At 35.5% G+C, this 21,501-nt stretch overlaps 1 protein-coding gene across 3 annotated transcripts in view; it reads right to left on the bottom strand.

Annotated features, from left to right (window-relative positions):
• LOC114651836 (evC complex member EVC-like) overlaps window positions 1-21,501 on the bottom strand; it is a 66,136-nt gene that overhangs the window by 44,252 nt on the left and 383 nt on the right. For all 3 annotated transcript variants that reach the window (XM_028801834.2, XM_028801833.2, XM_028801835.2), the window contains exons 2-8: window positions 14,325-14,438; window positions 12,155-12,238; window positions 10,129-10,352; window positions 7,981-8,065; window positions 7,726-7,824; window positions 2,661-2,798; window positions 2,009-2,167 (exon numbers count right to left, since the gene is read on the bottom strand). In XM_028801834.2, coding sequence (XP_028657667.2) covers window positions 2,009-2,167; window positions 2,661-2,798; window positions 7,726-7,824; window positions 7,981-8,065; window positions 10,129-10,352; window positions 12,155-12,238; window positions 14,325-14,438 — 903 coding nt within the window. The remainder of the gene's footprint in view (window positions 1-2,008; window positions 2,168-2,660; window positions 2,799-7,725; window positions 7,825-7,980; window positions 8,066-10,128; window positions 10,353-12,154; window positions 12,239-14,324; window positions 14,439-21,501) is intronic.

The following is a 21,501-nucleotide window of genomic DNA, read 5'->3' as shown; positions in this document are numbered from 1 at the left end:
GATCCCACCTAGAAATGGGGCGTGCATTTCATGCAAATAAATGCTGCAATCAGAAGCGCACCACTGACCGAACTATCACTGTAATAACACAGACAAATGGAGCTAACAGTGGGTAAAGGAAGCCAGCTGCCCTGCACAGGCAAGAAAGATGTGGCAGCAGCCTACTTCAAAAATGAGATGTCAACTGAACAAAGGAAAGTTAGGCGAAGCTCAAAGAAGACATGGTTAACAAGTGGCCTCCTTGGTTACACACAGTACTCCCTAATCTACAGGCCTCTTCTTACTGCTCCCAGAGTAGTAAAAAATATATACAAATTCAAGCTAGACTGGATTGTCATGCAAACTTATATACTGTATATATACTTCACAGAATAGAGCTGGGGAGTGGGGCCCTTGGTGATAATTACAACACAAGCCAGGAGTGATGACATGCCTTACTCAATTTAAGTGCTTACTGTAAAAGGGTCCCCCACGGACAGAACATAGAGGAGGTGGACATTGTACATAATTCCCAATATTACTTCTTTCCACCCATTCTTTTCTGTACAATACATATGTTCAAATTATTACACTTGCCAGGTAAATATGCAACCTGTAAATACTGTTTATAATTGGTTTAAGTAAAGCATCATTCAGTGTATATTGGTTCTGATCTAAACACTCCAAACCTTTGTAATGGTACAACATTAGAGATGAAAGCATTACATTCAGATCTGATTGAAGCTACCATTTTACCAGATGTGCTACAGGTTAAAATTGTATTTATACCACAAGTTACCATAATTTCTACTACCGTCTTTTTCCGAAAATAAGACACTGTCTTACTTTCTTTTTTGGTCCAAAATACGCACTAGGGCTTATTTTCGGGGGAGGACAAAAATAAAAGTATATTTATATATTTTTATTTAATATTTATTTATTTTACACAGAATACAGAAATTAAAATTTATTCAATTACAGTCATGTCATCTTCTTCTGGAACATCGTCATAAATCAAGATTTACACCCCTGGAGTCTTCCACAATTCCCTTTTTGTACTCGACGGAATAGCTCTTTCGTTTTGTACTCATTTTAACTGCGGTTAAAAATTATTCACTTTATAAAAAATAAAATTACGTATGAGGAAATAATCAGACTTACAAGACTGAAATGAACAAACATTGTATCTGCACTGTCGCTCAATGTAGACTGCTGCCTTAACAAACAATTATTTATAGTGTGCGCCAACGACGCGTTCCGTCGCATTCCGCATATGCATGCCCCCCTCCACCCCCTCCCCACCTCATTCGACCATACTCTGCGATACGCGCGACGCAGTACAACACAGCAGAGCAGAGCGGACACAATATTTATGTATTCATGCTGCCTTATGTTGTATTTTTAAGATAAATTCCAAGAATTAATTTGAAACAAACTGTAGAGGTAAACAATGAATTTCTCGGAATATTTTATTTCAAACATTTCTCTGAAATACGAGTATTAGGGAAGCTAAACATACTTAATAAATCAACAGCATTTTTTAACGAATTCTTTTTTTCACATTATTTTAACTAGGGCTTATTTTCGGGGGAGGGCTTATATTACAAAAAGTTCCGAAAATCTCGATAGGGCTTATTTTCGGGGGATGTCTTATTTTCAGAAAAAGACGGTAGTTACCTGTTTGAATTCAATAGAATATAGTTTCCTCTAAAATTGCATTTTGCAATGACCATTAAGAAAACCCAATTCAGAAAGGAAAGAAAAAATTGATCTATGGCAGGAAAGTTTTATTCATACAATTTTTGGTTGCATGTTCCTGAGTAAGGCACTCCAATGAACTAAATAATATTAGCCCCTGGGAAAAAAAAAAAAACACTGTAGACAGAAAAGTACTCAGTTACTTACATAGTATTACTGATAAATTTGATTAACCAATGGCACTATAACTGAGACTCATTGTCCTTGGAGTTGAAGCCAGGTAACAAAGTTAATGTTTTTATATGACAGAAAAGGGAAAAAATGTACATACTGTGATGTGCAAAGTCAGGGTCTCAGCAAGTAGACTCTCCACATACATGAGATATTCAGTAAGTCGCAGTGCTAACTGATCTGCTGCGCTGTTGGAAATACCAGATACATTTTGCAGGCAATAATGAAAACTATCCATTTGCGTGTGAAGACCTGCAATCTAGAAAAGGTCATAATAACATCAATTCTCATATTCAGCGTTCTCCTTTATATTAAGTTTCAGATTGTTTTAATGTAAATGTTAACTTAGTACAACAATTAAGTTTCTTAAATGATACACAAGCCTACCACTATCAGAAATTTGCATTTATTATTCAAAGTTGTTGTTAGAATCTGATTTCCCATCAATTCAACCTATCATTAAAAATCAAAAAGGACTATAATCGTTCTATTGGGTTGAACTATGAAACATTATTACATAAATAAAGCCAAACATGTTAGCTGTGAAAAAGTCAAGAGTAGCTCTCATATTAGCCTGACAAAAAACTACACATTCATTTAAGGGCATACTGAAAGAGGATGGGTGAATATACCATTTCATAGGAAAGTAAATGAAATTTACAGTATATATAATGTATAATATAGATATAGTATATAATAATAATGTTAAATAATAATAGCACAAGCAGAATATTTATTTCTAAAAAGCTTACCATTCTAAGTCTAAACTCAAAGCTTCTTTTTTCATGCCCTTCTAATGCCTCTAATGTATTACAGTTTGCATCAAATTCGTCACTCTGCTCTCTTTGCAATAGTTTTCCATGCAGCTGTCTTTTCAGATCATTCAGTTCCTAAAATGAATAACATTTAATTAAGGTGTAAAAGACAAAAATACTACTGTGCAATATACATTAATTTGAGATAAGCCCATACAAATAAGATGTATTGGTCTGTCGAAGCACAGGAGAAAGAAAACATAATATAAACAAAAAAGTAACAGATCTAGCACCAATGATTGATCACATTATTATGAAAACTTGTGAACAGAAGAGATTATTTATATAAGTGACCATGATTTAAGTTGTGGAGTCAGACAGGTGTTGAATGCTGTTTCACAATATATCTAATTTATGCATAACTGTCTCTTTTATATTACTACCAGTAATGGCGTACTGCACGATAATGTGCAGTGAATTCACTTGACTTGAGCATTCATAGTTTTCATTCAAGAATGATTTAAGATATGAAGAGGTAGGGGAAGTGACAGCAAAAGTGGTAGGGAATGAAAATGGCACCCGTATGCATGTGCCGCACAGCCGCCCTGCTGGCCGCTGCTGAAAGTTGATTCTACAATAAAATAAAATAAAAATAAAAAGAAGAATAACCTTGGAGGTCAATCATCACCCTGAAAGCGGATAGTAGACTTCACGTAGTATATGAGCACCAAATTTCAGGTCAATAGTTCAAACAGTTTGCAAGCTACAGGTGATTTAAAATCCTGGACAGACAAACGGACAGCCATGGTAGCGTATTATATAAGAAGATACTATTATCAATTAATCTGAAAGGGAGAAAATCTGTAGCTTGTAGATGGAGTAAATGTAAATTCTATTATGGTCCATCGTACATTTCATTAATTCTCCTTTGTTGGTTTTCCTATCAGCACTCCAAACATTCCCTAATGCAGTAGAGCCTTTCTGCAGTTATATTCAATGGCATCATCCTTCTATCACATGCCATGACATGTTAGTCAGTAGTCAAGAGTAAAGATTACACCCCCTATATCAATTGTTTGAATGACTGACAGTCATATTGGTCGGGTAGTTGTGATGTGCTGTGACTACACTACAAGTGCCTGACATTGTTATGATATGGCATTGTATTGCCTTGTCTGGTTATCACTCCACCAGACAAGCCTAATGCAAGGTTATGAGGGTAATAAGACATGCAGAGTGAATTGTGTATTTGTCCATGTAGACATACTGGCCATCTATCTTACAGCGCAGCTATTTTTAGTTTTATGGACAGTATCATTCCCTATACTGTGAGATATTTCCATGTGTGAACACTTAATGTTTGAATCTCACTTTTACAAATCTGTCAGAGGGTATTCTGTAGTCCTTAATACTGTACATTACATTTACGTCTATAATACAATTACATTGTTACTTGGAATCCTTAACCATTAGAATTCCAATTATAGAATTTTGAAAAAGCACTGCTTAAAATAATCATAGCGGAAGATAATCTACTAAATCAATTCCTTTTTAAGAACTGTGTAGAAATAATTCAGGAGGAAAATCTTGACAAGTAGAATGATCATGACAAATGTTTGTTTCTATGGAAAATTCCCATTTTAACTGTTATATTGTTTCAGCTTTTCATTTTCAAAGTGAAGAAGGAAACAAATCTAGTGTTTGAAAACATATTATGATACTAAATAATATCCATCCAACCATCCATTATCCAACCCGCTATATCCCAACTACAGGGTCACGGGGGTCTGCTGGAGCCAATCCCAGCCAACACAGGGTGCAAGGCAGGAAACAAACCCCGAGCAGGGTGCCAGCCCACCGTAGGGCACACACACACCCACACACCAAGCACACACTAGGGACAATTTAGGATTGCCAATGCACCTAACCTGCATATCTTTGGACTGTGGGAGGAAACCGGAGCACCCGGAGGAAACCCACGCAGACACGTGGAGAACACGCAAACTCCACACAGGGAGGACCCGGGAAGTGAACCCAGGTCTCCTAACTGTTTTGACAGAATGATTTTGGGTAATTTGAATATTCAAATAAACAAAGAATAAAAACTTTAAAACTTTCAGGAAAATTTAGCAAATGTGGCTAACAGTAAAGGCTTATTAAAAATAAATAAAACAGGCTCATGTACCCAGTAGTGCTTTAATATTTGGCAGTACTCCAAATTGACAGGATTATATATAGAGTAATTCAGTGGTCCAAGGTTCAATTTGCACCTTGGTCACAAATTATTTTAACTTTAGCTTGTATTGGTTTTGCCTGGTACTCTAAATTACGAATGTGTGTGCAAGTGAGTGTGAGTGAGATCCTAGTAACCCTAAAATGGAAAAGGTAGGTTCAGAAAAGAGTAAATTGATATGGCTTTTATTCTCTTATGACTTTGCATTTGTACAAAAAGTTGTTGTTATTGTTGCTTATTTATTTTCAGGACAGTGATTAAAGAATCTGTAAGTTTTAATGCTTTTTTCATGTTGGGACCCTGGTACCTTTAATCTCCTTTATAAATACAAGCAACGGCTATGTATTTTTAAAAATTTCTTTAAAAATGCTTCACTTTAAAATGCAATTTCATGTAGCAACTTAGTATATTATGATTATGAAGAAATAACCCTAATTGTGTAAAATACTGAACTAATCCTTTTTTTAAAACAAGTCTCAAATGCTTCAAAGATCTGGGGCCTCGTGTATAAAAGGTGCATACGCACAAAAATGTTGCATACCAACATTTACACGCTCAAATCGCGATGTATAAAACCTAAACTTGGTGTAAAGCCACGCACATTATCATGGTAGCTCCAACCCTGGCGTACGCAAGTTCTCCACTCGGTTTTGCGAACTGGTGGCACCCAGCGTCAAAGCAGTGCTACTGTTCCTGTGTGGTTACCCTTTCTTTTTTAGATCCACATCTCTGACACGGCTTTATCATATACACTGAAACTAACTGCATATTGTTTATTAGTTTAAGGCATCTGATTGTAATTAACCTGTAACAATATAATGGTCCAGGGAATAGCCAAAGTATTCCAAATACCATAGCTGCTTTAGCGTTGTTACTCTCACTGGCACCTTCTTTTTCTTCTTTCAGCTGCTCCCGTTAGGGGTTGCCACAGCGGATCGTCTTTTTCCATATTACTCTCACTGCACCACTTGGAGTATTTATATCACTGTATCTGAGTGGGGAATCACAGATCTACAGCAGCTGATCAGAAAGAGAATTATCGGTATACAGCATCAAGCACACGCTGCCTCAGCCATACTGTCTATTGAACTGCTCTCACACGGCAAACGCTTCAAAGCCTTTCCTGTACGGAGCTCACGGTTCAGAAACAGTTTCATCCCAAGAACTATAAACGCACTCAATCAGTCCATCAAGTGCTCCTTGTAGAACTGTTTGTACTTATTAATACAATGACCTCACTGTAAACTTGCACTACAGTTATAATATTGCACAACCTGAGACGCTTTATAAAGCGCGTATTTACATATGATGACTGTATCATTTTTAAGATGAAATGCAGCAAAATATGTTTATTATATTTTATAGATAAAACTTTAACTTCATTTAAATAATCTATATTGTTAATAATTAAACATGTGTGGACACAGTGTCACTGCGCTAGCAAGGATCTGGCGCTCCGTTCACGGATTGTTTCTGCCTCGCGCTATATTCTTGCTGGGGCTGGCCCGACACTGTATGGATAGATGGATAGAATAATTAAACACATACTACGAAGATATTTCAATGTTCCTTAAAAGTTTTGAAGAACTGGCGTTCTAACCTTACAGATGGCTTAACATCTATTACAGATCTGATTGTGTTGCGATTGGGTATTTGGAGATAGAAAAGTAAGGACAGGAATTAGGGGCTAGTACATTTGAAAGAGACAGTACTGCTACAATAAAGTATTTCATCGAAGGTCACGCACGGCGCAGCAAGCATCTTGCGTGAGACATGAACAATCACTGCGCCACCTTGTTCCCATGTTTAATAACATGCTTTAACTCCTATCATCATGAAAATGATATCACATATACATCTCAGTATTTTAATTATTCAGAGAGCTGTAATATTACGAATGTAATGGATTCTGTCTTCTGTCGGAGGAAGAGAAAGCCCAGAAGCGTGTAGTGATTCACACACACAGAGCACATAGAAGATCAAATACAAAACAAAGCATTTAACGTGCTACTTTAGTTACGATGGGATTTGAGAAACTAGTAAACTAAACGATTTTAAGATGAAGTTTATGATGTTCTACTTTAATGACAAAATAAACTACATGATTAAAGTGGAAATTTCGATATTAAAGTTGACATTTCGTGCTTTTTTCCCCACTGTGTGCCTATTTTTTTTTCTCTGTACCCTAATAAGCTTTCATAGGACACTCAGACGGTGGGCTACGACTCGCCTTTAAACGGCGACTTTGATATGCGACTTCTTTTTTATTTCGGGCACTGTGCGACTTTGTGAACTTTAACTTTTGAGTTTCTCCGACACTCTATGTCACTAGATCAACTTCCATTTGTTGTTTATACCACTGTTTAAACCAACAAATAGTACGTTTTTCCTTGGCTTCACTTGGTCTTTGCTGAAATTCTTCTATTTTCCCCAGTGCTTTTGCCATTGTCTTTTCACAGAAGGCTGAGCTGAAGGGCTATTTATATTGATTTGCATATTCAAAGAGGCGTAATTCTGGGAGGAGTTGGGGCAGGACAGCAGACGCATGCACGTGCGTTACTTTTCATGCTGACTGGGATTTATGTAGCAGAAGAATGTGGAAGTTGGCGAACACACAGATTTATGCATCCGGATTTTTTTGTGCGTACGAACATTTCCGCTTTTGTCCGTACACCATGTTATAGTGTGAATTCTATGCACGTCGTTATGCATGAGGCCCCTGATCAATTGCACATACATTTACTAGAAAGCATGGGTTTCATTTAAAATGCTGTTCAATAAAAGCTTACGTACTGAGGAGCACTCAAAAAGGTTTGAAAGTACACTTACTTTTTCTTGCTTTAAAATATTACTGGTGTAAAACGTTTCATCAATCATACCCTTCTGCAGGAAATCCTTCAGGAGAATTCTAAGCACTTGAAGAAAAAGCTACAAGTAAGTAAAAAATAAACTTTTAAGCTCTTCCTTTGAAAGAAATACATGTAAAATGTCAAATTAGCATATTACATTCTTTACAATTATTTAGTACATTATCATTTGATATTAGGAATGTTTATTAAATAAAGGATAGCACACGATACATACCCCTTGTTTTTCGTCATCAAGTTCGCTGTCCAAGTGCTCTAGTCTTAGCATGCCAACACTGTAAAGGCTTATCCTGGAGTCAAACCTGCAGCACCCAAAATTTTACTCAGTCAAATCATTGTACTGTAGTAATGGACCATTCATCCTATTCTTTATGGATTTTATTGAAATGCCCATTAAATAAAATATTGTTTGATTAATGTAAATATTAGTATGGTAAGGTTATATTTCCCCTCTTTGAGTGTATGTGATGATATGGACCTCCAGATGTGCTAGTGTGCAGTTCAGAGCCGATTCCTTTTTATTGGTGCTAAGATAGATTCAGGCTTCTAGGACCTCACACTCTTTTCAAAATGGCACGGACAGATAAGTTATAGATTAAGATACAAATATTTGCATTAAAAATGCACAATTTATTGTACAGGCAATTATAATGCCAAAAAGAACCTAATGAGGAGGGAAATTTGCAAGCAAAAAATATATATAAAATAGTTTTGTTGTACTTAAATGTACAGTATGTTGTTTTTAAGTTTTGTGTACATATGTTTTGTGTAGGTATATCCTTTTAATAACCAACTTCAATGAGCTGAAATTGAGTTTATAGCTTTGATTCTCTTAGTATTTTTGCAGAAAAAGTCTGTAATGGAACGTCTAACTCATAAACCAAAATGGCTATATTCAAGTACCTGTATTACTATTTTCAAACAAGTAGTCTCCTAAATTATTCCTAACGTTTGTTTCTGTTATGTATGTGTTGGCTAAATTTATCAAATTACTTTTTGTTTTTCGTCCATTTTTATCCTGAACAGGGTCGCTTCTTTAGTAAAATGTGTGAAGGTTGGGGGAGTCTTGTTAAGATTCTAATTAGAAGTACCCAGCATCTGTAAAGTGTTTTGATTTTTTTTTTGTTTTTTTTCTTGTTCTTACATTGTTTTGTAACTTTCTAAATTGTCACTTGCACGGTTATATTCACAAACTGTACATACATTTGAAGAAAACTAATGTCACCAATGTTTTTATGTCTGTATTAGAGTAACAAAAAGATCAGATGACACTATTTCAGTATATAAAAGCTTTAAAAACAAACAGAGTATTACATAATCCTTAATTTTGTTAACTGTATAGTGTGTGTCATACTATTCTTGTCATAGCAGCAACTGCTTTAGGTTAACTGGGCGAGGCTTCCCTATGGAAACAAGCCATACATTAGAAAAAGGAAATAACATTTAATAGATCTACTGCACACTTCTACACCATCTGATGGCATGTGTACCATAAAATAAGCACCTGTAACCACTTATTAACTGTTACTGTACACTGCGTAATACCATAACTGATGAATACATAATGTACTCTTCATACGGTATAATGGTTACTGCATTGCAGAAAGAAATCTACTTTTGATGTTTTTTTAAGTATGACTATCTCTAAAAATAGAAATTTTACAGAAATTAATATAAATATTACATTGATAAAAGAAAATATCATATACAACTCTGCTTTATTTGATAAGTAAATTAACTTGCTCATTCATTCCATACGTCATGAAGTACCAGGTAAATTCACAAAGTAATTGCTGGCAATCATGACATTCAAAAGCTGACTTTAACGGTTACCAACTAATGTTTCTTATTAATACCTTAAATCCAACTAATTTTTTTGCCACACAAAGTTAAATTCCGATTAAATCTTTTTATAAGATGTATTATATTCTTAAACAAACAATATAATTAAGAATTCTAATATTTATCGGTTATTACCAATTGCTATTTGCAGAAAGATTTCTTTTGGCTAAAAAAATGATAATATAACATATGAATATCTGATGAAATACACATTGTATTACACACCATCAACATAAAACTGAAGACTACTTTGAGCCTCTTTCACTGCACAATTCCATTATAAACTTTTAAGAAACAGTTTTAAGAAATGCATGGTTTAAGCACTTACAGGACTAAATAAAGTATAATATACTATTAAACAGTTTCAACAACATGGGCATTTTTAAAAAAAATACATAATATACAGTCTATTCCACATTGAAAAATAAATCTAGATATCAAATACACAGCATTTTGACTATTACATCTTTATCAGGTATGTGTAAGAAATAAAAAAGTTACACTGCACATTCACAATACATACTTGGCACAGCTGAGTGTTTCTGAAAATCTGAAAATTTTTGGAAACATCTCATTCTGGGGGATCGGTGAAGAACAAATGAAATGGCTACTCTCATCGTCATCATCAGCTGCCTGGCTTACAGAATCATTGCTGGATGAACTAGTACCATCTTGTGCCTGATTGGGCAGAATTCCAAGTTTTGTGTTCTCATGAAGGGATGGATTTGAAGCACCATCTGCCAAAGGCTGAATATTCAGACATTTAATTAGTGAAGTCATTCTTCTGCATTCTTATGTATCATTATACTAACCTTATTGTATTTCTCCTAATTGCTATAAATAATACTTTTTAAACTGATAATTTCAAGATCACATAAAATGAAAATCTCAAACCAGCAAAATTATTCTTAACAAGTTACTTAAAAATGTGATCATTTCAAACACCTGTTACAGAATTCTTCTTTTAACAGATATTCTTTGTTACTTCTAAAAAAATACCACATCTTGTGAGGGATTCTTCTTTCAAGCTAACAATGGTGCCAAACAGCAAAAAAATACATAACATTACAAACCAATATCTATGCATATTTGTGTATATTCCATAAATACAACCATGAAATAAAATATATATGTATATCAGAACATTGCTGATCTAGATGGTCATATTTGTGTGTGGTAGTTCATATTGCCAGTATGATATAGCAATTCATCATCAAGTGACTTTTCATAACTCTGGGATGTGAAGCCCGTGACCCCGATGTAATCCAGGTGGGCTACCCTCTTGCGTCCTGGGGTAGATATTACATCTATCCGGGCCCTTCCCTTCTCCAGGGATCCCGGTTGTCCCAAACTATATATATATATATATATATATATATATATATATATATATATATATATATATATATATATACGCACATACACACCCCAAACTCTTTGGAACATTTACCTTTCCACTACAGAACCCACACAAACATATGCACCCACATGAGGCCAATTTAGAACCTAACATGCTTGTCTCTGTGTGTAATAGTAAAATCAAAGTACCAAGAGACCCACAGAGACATTAGAAAAATGTGCAAACTCCACACAGACAACACCTGTTCATTGGAATCAAACCCAAGGCTTTGGATCCATGAGGCAGCAGGGATAACCACAAAATAACCACAAAAAAACTTAAATAAAGTTGTATAAATTATTGGTATTTAAAGTTGAAACAAACCCAAAAACTACAAATGAGTGAGTGTGTATGTTTTTTGTAAGAATTTTCCTTATATTAGGGTAACTGTTCATCCACCAATTATTAAACCCAGCTAAATCCAAATCAAGGTAGCAAGGGGATAAGGTCACAGTGTACAAACCATCACTGGTTGCACTATTCCTCACATACTATGTTTAAACATATTATATTTTTAATAACAAAATAATTTCAATAATAAAGTTAACATTAAATTGCTATATTAGTGTGAAATCTTAAGTAAAATAGAAATAAAGAAAAACAATTCCAAATTTCATTTCAAAGTTTATGTAAACCACAGCCAAAGTTTCAAATAATAAACTGTGGCATGACAAGAAGTTGGACTGCACCTGTTCAACAACCTAAAAAGAAAACAACCATTAAAACATCCTGTTGCATAATTTTAGAGTGGCATTTTCAATGTGAAAAGCTACTTGGCTACAACGCTTGAGCAACATACACCTTGCCTTTGTCTCATTACAAAAGTCATTAAAGGTCTAGAGGGACAAATGCCGGAAATTTTTAAAGAACAACTTAAGCTGTCATTCTTTTCTTTGTTTTACAGCACCGAGTATTGTATTTAATTTATGTTTTTTTTGCAGTTATTACTCATCACTTAACTACAAATATACAATAGACAAACCTGACTCCTAGATACCACATATCTTTTTCACTCTGTAGTGGGGGAATGTGTCTCCTTGACAACTTCAGACAATAACTCTATGACCTACAATTAATTATATTTGCTTCTTCTTAGATGACAATGCTCTGGGATATGCTAACTATTTCAAAGAAAAAAGCAAAACCGTACCCTGTATTTCTGATTCATTGGATAGATCACTTTTGCCTTTAATGCAAATGCAGCAACATCATTGTTTACAGGATTTTTTCTTTCCTAAGAAAAGAAATGGAAACCCAAAAAGAAAACAATACAGCTAGTTAGTTAAGAGTTAAAAATGCATACATAATGACATTCTCAAAAGTGCTTAATTCCATTCAGTGTCACAGGAAGCCACAGTCCATCTCAGCAGCACTGGGTTCAAAATAGAAACCAATTATAGACAGAGCACCATATAACATTTTGCAGGAAAAAAAACACACAAACCAGGCTGCAGGTTCTTTCAAAGCATTTACTTAATGTGAAAAGTTTTTTTTATTGTGTTTTACACACAAATCTGAAGAGAGTATAAACTAACATATGCAAAAAAAAAAAAAAAAAACATACCTATATTAGCTTTATGTTATTTTATTTTTTATTTTATTTACACTTTACTGTGAAGTAGCATTCTTGCTCTTAAGTGCTGTTATCTATGCAGCATGATTGACAGAATGGACTTTACAAGCTTTTGTTTTTTCTTCACTTGAGAAAGGAAAAATGTATGGAGAAAGATTGTCGCTGTACTGGGAAAGACTGTTTCTTTCTTTAAACTGAAAAGTTTTGTGTTCACATCAGCACCTATAAAATGTATATGATACTTAGGAATACAAGGCAAAACATGCCTGGATGCACATTAAAATGTTTTTTTAAATAACACAACATCATATGCTCAAGCCTAGTTGTAAGTTTTAAATAGTTAAATAATTCTAACCCTCTTAAGCTTTGTATCCTGAAGCAAACAAGTTTGAGTATTTTTAATAGCCAACAGTAATTCAGAACACTCAGAAAGAGACTATGTGTTTGCAGGTCTGTGGCAAAAAGTAAAACAAATGGCAATTTGAAATTATCAGACTACGTTCAGACAAACTGTGAAAATGCAGATCAAGTTTGAACAAAATAGGCATATCCAAAGACAGCTGAAATCATGTGGACACCAATGATTCACCATTAGAAATATTCTACAATTTTACGTTAGGACAACAGAACTTCAGATTGCTAAATCCTGATATGGGGATTCCCCTGTGAAGCTTAGAGTGCCAAGAAGCAACTAGACACAACTGACATTCCAAGGGAGTTCCCACGAAGCACTGAGCACTGTGAGGAAATGTTGATGCAGGGGGATGAGAGTGATAAATGAAGGATATGGAAGGATGAGTTAGTGGTACCTTTCCCAGTCAGGAGGCCATTATGAGGGAAAGACTTGCCACTTGGCTAACAGAAATATGAACTATTGAAGTGGACCTATGCAATGACTTATTTCTACTAGTATGGATATATTTAATACAGTAATTTATCAATCAGACACACAGAATCTCCACAAATGTTTCACATATCCCTTACAAGGCTGACTAGCATCTATCATAAATTAATCTGGTGTCCCTTCCAAGGCTGATTAATGCACTGCAAAAAACACATGCAGTAACTTTCTGATAATTACACTAGGATAGCGCAGATACAGAAAGTGAGCTGGTGATAATTCCAATAATGTTCTCTTGATACCAGAAATATCATTCCTAAAAGCTTTTAAAATTTTGACAAAAAGTGATTGTTTACTTACTAGAAAAAAAAACTTATCACATTAACTTTTTAGGAAGTTATATCCTAAAAATTCCCCTTGGGATTAATAAAGTATCTATCTATCTATCCAATCATGTAGCAAGTGAGAGGTTATAGTACAGGTGGCACAAATCTTGGGAAAATACAGGCAGGATACAGTTAATACATTAATGGACATTAGAGCTTAAAAAGAAAACATCTCTTCTAGTAACTGTTTACTGATCAGTCGAAAACCTGAACAGTAAATATAAATGCAAAAATGTCTGCATATGGAAATTAAACATTAATGTTGTGCATTTCTGCAGTGTCCCAGAGCCTGCTCCGTATTCTCTTACACTGTTTCTACCAGCATCAGATGGACTGACTAAGTTCACTAGGCATGTTATCACCAAAAGGTGATTTCACATAGGACAGAGCTTCAATAGATGTTGGAAAAACATTGATTACAAATGTGAAAGGGTGTTGAATTATTATTTATTGAACAAATTTCTTTGGTAGGTACAACATGTATTTCATGTTGGATAAGAAAACAATTAAACTCACAAACCTTTTTTCCAACAAAATCCTTGGACTGTGTCTTTGTGGCATTCCTGTGGTCATAATCTTCTTCTAAATCTGTCTCTGTGTTGACAGAAACTCTTTTTGACTCCCGATTCTGAAACTAGAAAATAATTTGTATAACATAATAAAACTTTGTCAAAGCTGCCTAATATCATTTCACTTAAATAGGGAAGAATTTAGGGAAGCTAACTTGAAGAATATAGCTTAACATTAATATTTTCTTATTGACATTGTAAAATATAAATAATAACTATCCATCCATCCATTATCCAACCCGCTATATCCTAACTACAGGGTCACGGGGGTCTGCTGGAGCCAATCCCAGCCAACACAGAGCGCAAGGCAGGCGCCAGCCCACCACAAGGCACGCGCAAACACACACACACCAAGCACACACTAGGAACAATTTAGGATCGCCAATGCACCTAACCTGCATGTCTTTGGACTGTGAAAGGAAATCTGGAGTACCCGGAGGGAACCCACGCAGACACGGGGAGAACATGCAAACTCCACGCAGGGAGGACCCGGGAAGCGAACTGGGGTCACCTAACTGCGAGGCAGCAGCGCTACCCACTGTGCCACCGTGACGCCCTAAATAATAACTAGGATATATAAAATCATGCAAGTCTTTAAATACTGTACTGTAAAATCCGATGCTAATTTAAGCAAATGAATCTCTGTTTCACTTATAAAGATAACACAGAATCAAATAAGTAAGTTGTCTTAAATTAATCAGACACTATTTATCCTCCCTTTTGTAGCAGGAGGGCATCAATTTTCTTTTATATTACAGAACTACAATTATTTTAGTTGCATTTAATCTTGAAATTACAGCTTCATGACTGTCAAATTTGCACACTTTGTCTTTGCGCAACCACACTCAACTTAAAAGCTTGATTTTGTTATTTAAGGTCATTGCAGCCAAATATAGTGATGACATATTAGGTCCAGTTGAAAGCTTACTGTTGAATTACTTTGCTTATTTATGTTGCTACTGATTTTTGAACTGGCTGGCAAGTTAATGGATATTTTACTTTATACACTCAGCTGAAAAAATTCTGTACATCATTAATAGCCATAGTAGCCTACTTTTAAAACAATATTGCTAGCCTACTGGTTGCGAAAATTAAAAGAAAACTGAAATTTTTTTTTTAAACAGGTTATAGTGATAAAAACATAAACAAACACAGTCAGTCAGTCATTTTCCAAACCGCTATATCCTAACACAGGGTCTAACACATGGGGGTCTGCTGGAGCCAATCCCAACCAACACAGGGTGCAAGGCAGGGACAAATCCCGGGCAGGGCACCAGCCCATCGCAGGGCACACACACACACACACTATGGACAATTTAGGATCGCCAATGCACCTAACCTGCATGTCTTTGGACTGTGGGAGGAAACCGGAGCACCCGGAGGAAACCCACGCAGACACAGGGAGAACATGCAAACTCCATGCAGGGAGGACCCAGGAAGCAAACCCGGTGTCTCCTTACTGCGAGATAGCAGCGCTACCACTGCACCCCCGTGCCACCCTAAACAAACACAATGAATCTAAATATATTTCCTTATGTTTTCTCAGCACAATTTCCATTATTATGTCACAAAAGCTAGACAGAATCATGATTTTGAAGTGAAAAGAGTAATTTCAAGTTGCCAGCCTACATGGCAAAGTGTACCAGTTTTGATGCTGCTGAAAAATGTTTTGATTTAGTATCACTGAAGTTGCAGTGAAAATGCAACTCCTTCTCTCCACGGGAAAAGTGCATTTTTAAACAAATTACACTTCAATGACTATGGCAACGACTATTTTAAACCAAGCCAAGTCCAGTTGGTCACTTGGTCCTGGAGCCATTGCAACTGCTTATGTTCATTCTGACCAATGTTACAATCACTAACTCGTTTTTCTCATTTCCTTATTCCTTTAATTGGCCTTTTCAGTCCTTATCCTTTAGGCAGATCAACACTGCAGTATGTAACTTTTTTGTTCAAGAAGAATTTGTATTTTAGGCCATAGTACTGAATAAACAACAATCTCTTTTTAATGATTTCTTTTAATCATCTTTTTTCTGTAAAATGTACCACTGTAATTGCATATAGTTAGATAAATACTAACAAAATTCAAATTAAGTAACAATGAATGCTGAACATGAACAGTTCTGTCAGCATAATGTTTCACCTGTATGCTTATTAAGATGAAATTGATTAAATAAGCATTTGAAAATAAGAAAGAGTGAAAAAATGAATAAGCAAGATCAGAAAAACATATATACTACACTTGATAAATTCCTAAAAAACAAATAAGACAGTTGAGATTTTCCGATTTGATAATGCATATAGAAGCTGAGAAAAATGCCATGTCTAATAAAGTTCAGACTACCTTTAAAAACAAGCGAACAGGTTGTAGCAAACACCCCAGTCATAAATGTTCTCCTAGAACAAGAATAATTTTCAGAGTATGTATAACTCACTAATAATGGCCTCTGAACAGCCATTAGAGCCTTGTTTCTCATACAAATCTCTAGTGAAAAATAGGGGCACTGTTGCTTTTCATCAAAACATTTAGCGATTACATTTTCTGTTGGTTTGAATTTAAGCTATGTGGCTTGCTTCCTGCCCTGAGCTTGAATTTGCAATAATAATATGTTGCTTTCCAAAACTCTGAAATGAAAAAAAGTTTTTCTGAAAATAAATGGATAGAGGAAGCTATTTTGACCTTCTTTAGCAATTTATCGTCCACTTGTTATGGTACTTGAAAGATGCATTTTATAGATGTGGATGATCTTCTATCCTGACTTAAGGATATGTTAGTGTTGAAAGCAAAAATAAGTATATTTAAAATTACACTTCCATATATACTATAATAATCAGTATATTGATAAAATGTAAAATGCTAATATGATGAAAAAAGTAGCCCAAATAACAGGGTTGTTGCTCATTTTAAGTTGCTCTCAAGAGTGTATGGTTTGCAAATCAAATTAATTATGCCCCTTTGATGATACTGATATATTTCATCTACAGTTTCCAAACAGAATCTCTGTTTCTATGCTGCCAGTGAAGTTTAGGAAATAGTCCTGACCTGAGGGTAAAAACTCTTCTGGGCAAAAGTTTGTACAGTGGAACCTCGGTTTGCGAGCATAATTCGTTCCGGAAACGTGCTCGTAGTCCAAAGCACTCGTATATCAAAGTGAATTTCCCCATGAGAAATATTGGAAACTCAGATGATTCATTCCACAACCCAAAACTATTCACATAAAAATGATTAATACAAAATATAAAGTAAAAATACATAAAACAAATTAATCTGCACTTTACCTTTGAAAAGAATCATGGCTGGTGTCAGTGAGTTTCTAAACTCTTGTGGGATTCCACCCAATGGGACGATACGTGGAAGAGCGTCCCAAAGCAATCGCAGTCTCCCAGCGCTGTAGTAGTTCGCCGTAAAAGCGAATCCGAAAAGATCATGGACATGCTATAAGCGCCTGCCGTCGATGGGTGATACAAGGAACAAGGAACATTATAAATGCGCAGGGCACAGTACTACTTGGCCACGACCCTGCCTGACTGCTGTGTCTGTGTATAGGAGAGTGGCAGATCCCGCTACAATAAATAACCGCGCTGTTGCTGTTTCAAGCTGAACAAAGCTGGTGTTGCTAAAGTACTGAGACTCAGCTTAGTGTTTTGGGGTGCAAGACGGGGACTTGCACATCACAGCACACACACGCGTGCACGCACACGCACACACACACACACAATGCTGTAGTAAACAGTATACGCTTGTACGGATGTTGACTATATGAGTGAGAAACGCCGACTCAGACGGAGAATAGGAGACGATTGTCCACAATCCCGCAACGAGAGAGAGAGAGAAGAACCATCAGCTCAGTTGTGATCACATGACGCTCAGCAGACAAAGCGTATACATACTACTCGTATTGCAAAACCTCGTTCGTTTATCAAGTCAAAATTTATTAAAAATTTTAGCTCGTCTTGCAAAACACTTGTAAACCAAGTTACTCGCAAACTGAGGTTCCACTGTATATTGCATTGTGTTTTCTTTATTGCTTGTTTAAAAGGGTTAAAAAAGTAGATTTGAAAAGGCATACATGCATACACTTACAGGCAAATTTAAACCAGCACTTCAGGTAATGAGGAAAATGGGACTTGGCAACAATATAACATAAAGTAACAGGATTGCATGTACTAAAATATTGAGTATTAACTGGCTGGAGACAAAGAGTACAGATAAGAGGAGAATGCCACACATGGAGTGAGGTAATCAGTGGAGTCCCTCCATTCATATGATTTATATTAATGACATTGATTCTGGAATAGTTAGTAAACTTGTCAAATTCACATATGACACTAAAATTGGAGGGATTACAGACACTGAGGACACATCAAAAAGAATTCAAAAAGACCTGGTCAACCTTCAGGACTGGGCAAACACCTTGAAAATGCAGTTTAATGTAGAAAAGTGCAAAGTTCTACAGGTGATCAAAAGAAACATCAATTATAAATACAAGATGGAAGACATTCATATAGGAAGCAACCTCTGAAAAGTATTTATGGGTTTATGTCAACGGAACATTTTCATCTATTAAGCAATCCACTGAAGCAATTAAAGAGTCAAATAAAATGTTAGCGTACGGTATATCATAAAAACTACTGAATTTATGACAAGGGACATTATGCTCAAACTATATTATGCACTAGTAAAACCACATCTGGAGTGCTGTGTGCAGTTCTGATCACCATGGTACAAGAAAAACATAGCAGCACTTGAAGCTGTATAGAGGAGAACAACAAGGTGCACCCTAGGAATTAAGGAAATATCCTACTCTGACAGACTCAGAGAATTAAACCAGTTTAATCTCAAGCAGAGGAGACTGTGTGGGGACCTAATCCATGTATTTCAAATCCACAAAGGCATTGATAAAGTAGATACAACAACATTCTTTCAGCTTTTGTAGAGAATCATGTACTTGAGGATATCAGTGGAAATTAAGGGGAAGTGCATTTAGGACTGAAGCCAGTTAAGCACTTCTTTTTCACAAAGAGTTGTGGGACTCAGCCACCATGTGCTGCCAGAAGAGTGTAAATCCAAATTGGCATAGATTCTACAAGTCTCTTGAGCTGTAAGGAAGGATTGTGACATGTCTTTCTTGGAAAATTCGGTCATTTGATGTTTTGATGATGGTGGTGGAAAATGCCCTAGTTGCAAATCCAAAATATTAACTGAGCTCAGGTCTGGTAGTTAGAATGGTAATGACATGTTGTATATACTGTATCATTGTCATGCTTTAAAAAACATTTCATGACCACTCATGCCCCATGGATCTGGAAGAGTCCACTACCAACAGGAAACCAATGCTTCACTATAGGATTAACATGATCATTCAGAATTCTTTTCTACTTACTGCAATTTTCAATTACCCTCTTTCATCTACAGTTACGTTCAAGTAGTGACACGTTTTCCCTCCAGCTTCACCTAAGGCGTTGTTTCTTGTCACAGATAATCCCTTTCTCACACCATGACAACAAACATAATGACCAACTGGGTCTCCCCAGAATGTTTATGAATAACCTCATGGAGAACAGAATAATGATTCTTCAGTTATATCAATGACTAAATGACTGTACTTTCAGGATAATCTGAGTGACTGTGCTTCAGTTATTTAAGTGGCTCTTTTTGTATCGGTTACTCACAGTACATGTCAGCTAACCACTTTGGATGAGCACTTATTATAAGAAAATCAAATTGTTACAATAAATGGGTTTCATTAAATATTGTCATTTATTGCTACTATATATCATATGCAATTTTATATTTTGACAAATAATTCTATATTATATATTAAATTTTCCTAGTATTCAATGTGCTTATTCTTTAGAGGGCCCATTTACTTCTGAAATACAAATACTGCATATATTAAAGTTAAATGTTCACCTAAAACTGCTATGTTATTATACAATTAATCTCAGTCAGCTTTGAAACTGAAATCTAAACAAAATGACAAACAATTTTTCTCTCCACTCCATTAAAAATTGTTGTACACACGATGTATTGGTAATCTTAATATCAAAATATTTTTTAGATTCTCACCTTAATTTAATACAATTCATTTAAATGTATCTTTTACTGAGAAGTATCAAAAGCTGCAAAGGTGGGTTTCAGAATGCTCCTGCTGAAGTCCTGACTTATTCAAAATGCATGCATTGTTCTACTAATTTGACTGTATGTTAGGTGAATTGGATATTCTAAATTTGGGATATGTGGGTTTTTGTGTGAGTGACACAGATTTCAGATTATGTTATTTTTTCACGTGCATTGTCACTTTGTTTTCAAATGTACCGTATGTGTGTATTCCGAAAGGCACTCACTGATGGCACTCTTTGTAAAAACTTCTATATAAATTATATAAATGTTTAATTTTGGGGGGAAATGGTTTGGCTAGTTATGCTCCATATTCACATTTGAATGAAAAATTATGAGAGGTTCCTAAATTTACTGCCATAAAATACTCACTTCTTGTATTGTGTTATGTGGAAGGAAAAAAAAATTAAATAATTTAAAAGAGAGATATCCACGATGTTGGGCAGGATTCTGCTGACTCAGAAATCCAAGGTCATGGGTTAAAATTCTGTACCCAAGTGGTTGTCCCTTTGGAGCCTTCCCATTCTCCCTGTGTTTGGGGTGGTTTTCTCCTACATCCCTAAACACAGTGTTGTGTAGGTGGGCTTCTTGCTCATTTGAACCCAGCCCTGCTAGGTCCCTCATTAGCTATTGTGGTCCTGAATTAAATTAGGAAAGTCTGAAAATGTGTTATGTCTAGTAAGTCCTCTTTACGCTCATGCTTTTAGCGTACCTAATAATGCTCCCGTTACCCATGTGTTCCGTTAAGTGTATACCAAATGTAGTTTAAGGTTTCCATTCGTAACTGCTTTAATAAACACTAATAGTTTAACAAACACAGAATATGGATTCAGTTGCCTAAGAATGTAACTCCAGTGGAACCATCTGGCTATATATATATATACACCCATACATATAAAATGTCTAATATTTGCGTGTGTGATCGCGTATAATAATAATAATAATAATAAAAATAATAATAAATTGATTGTATTTATATATGAACAATCACGGCGATTATTACCTAC

This window comes from Erpetoichthys calabaricus, chromosome 5 (assembly GCF_900747795.2).
Source record: "Erpetoichthys calabaricus chromosome 5, fErpCal1.3, whole genome shotgun sequence".
NCBI lineage: Eukaryota > Metazoa > Chordata > Cladistia > Polypteriformes > Polypteridae > Erpetoichthys > Erpetoichthys calabaricus.
The sequence above is the reverse complement of the archived record's forward strand: the minus strand, read 5'-3'. Positions and strand labels throughout refer to the sequence as shown.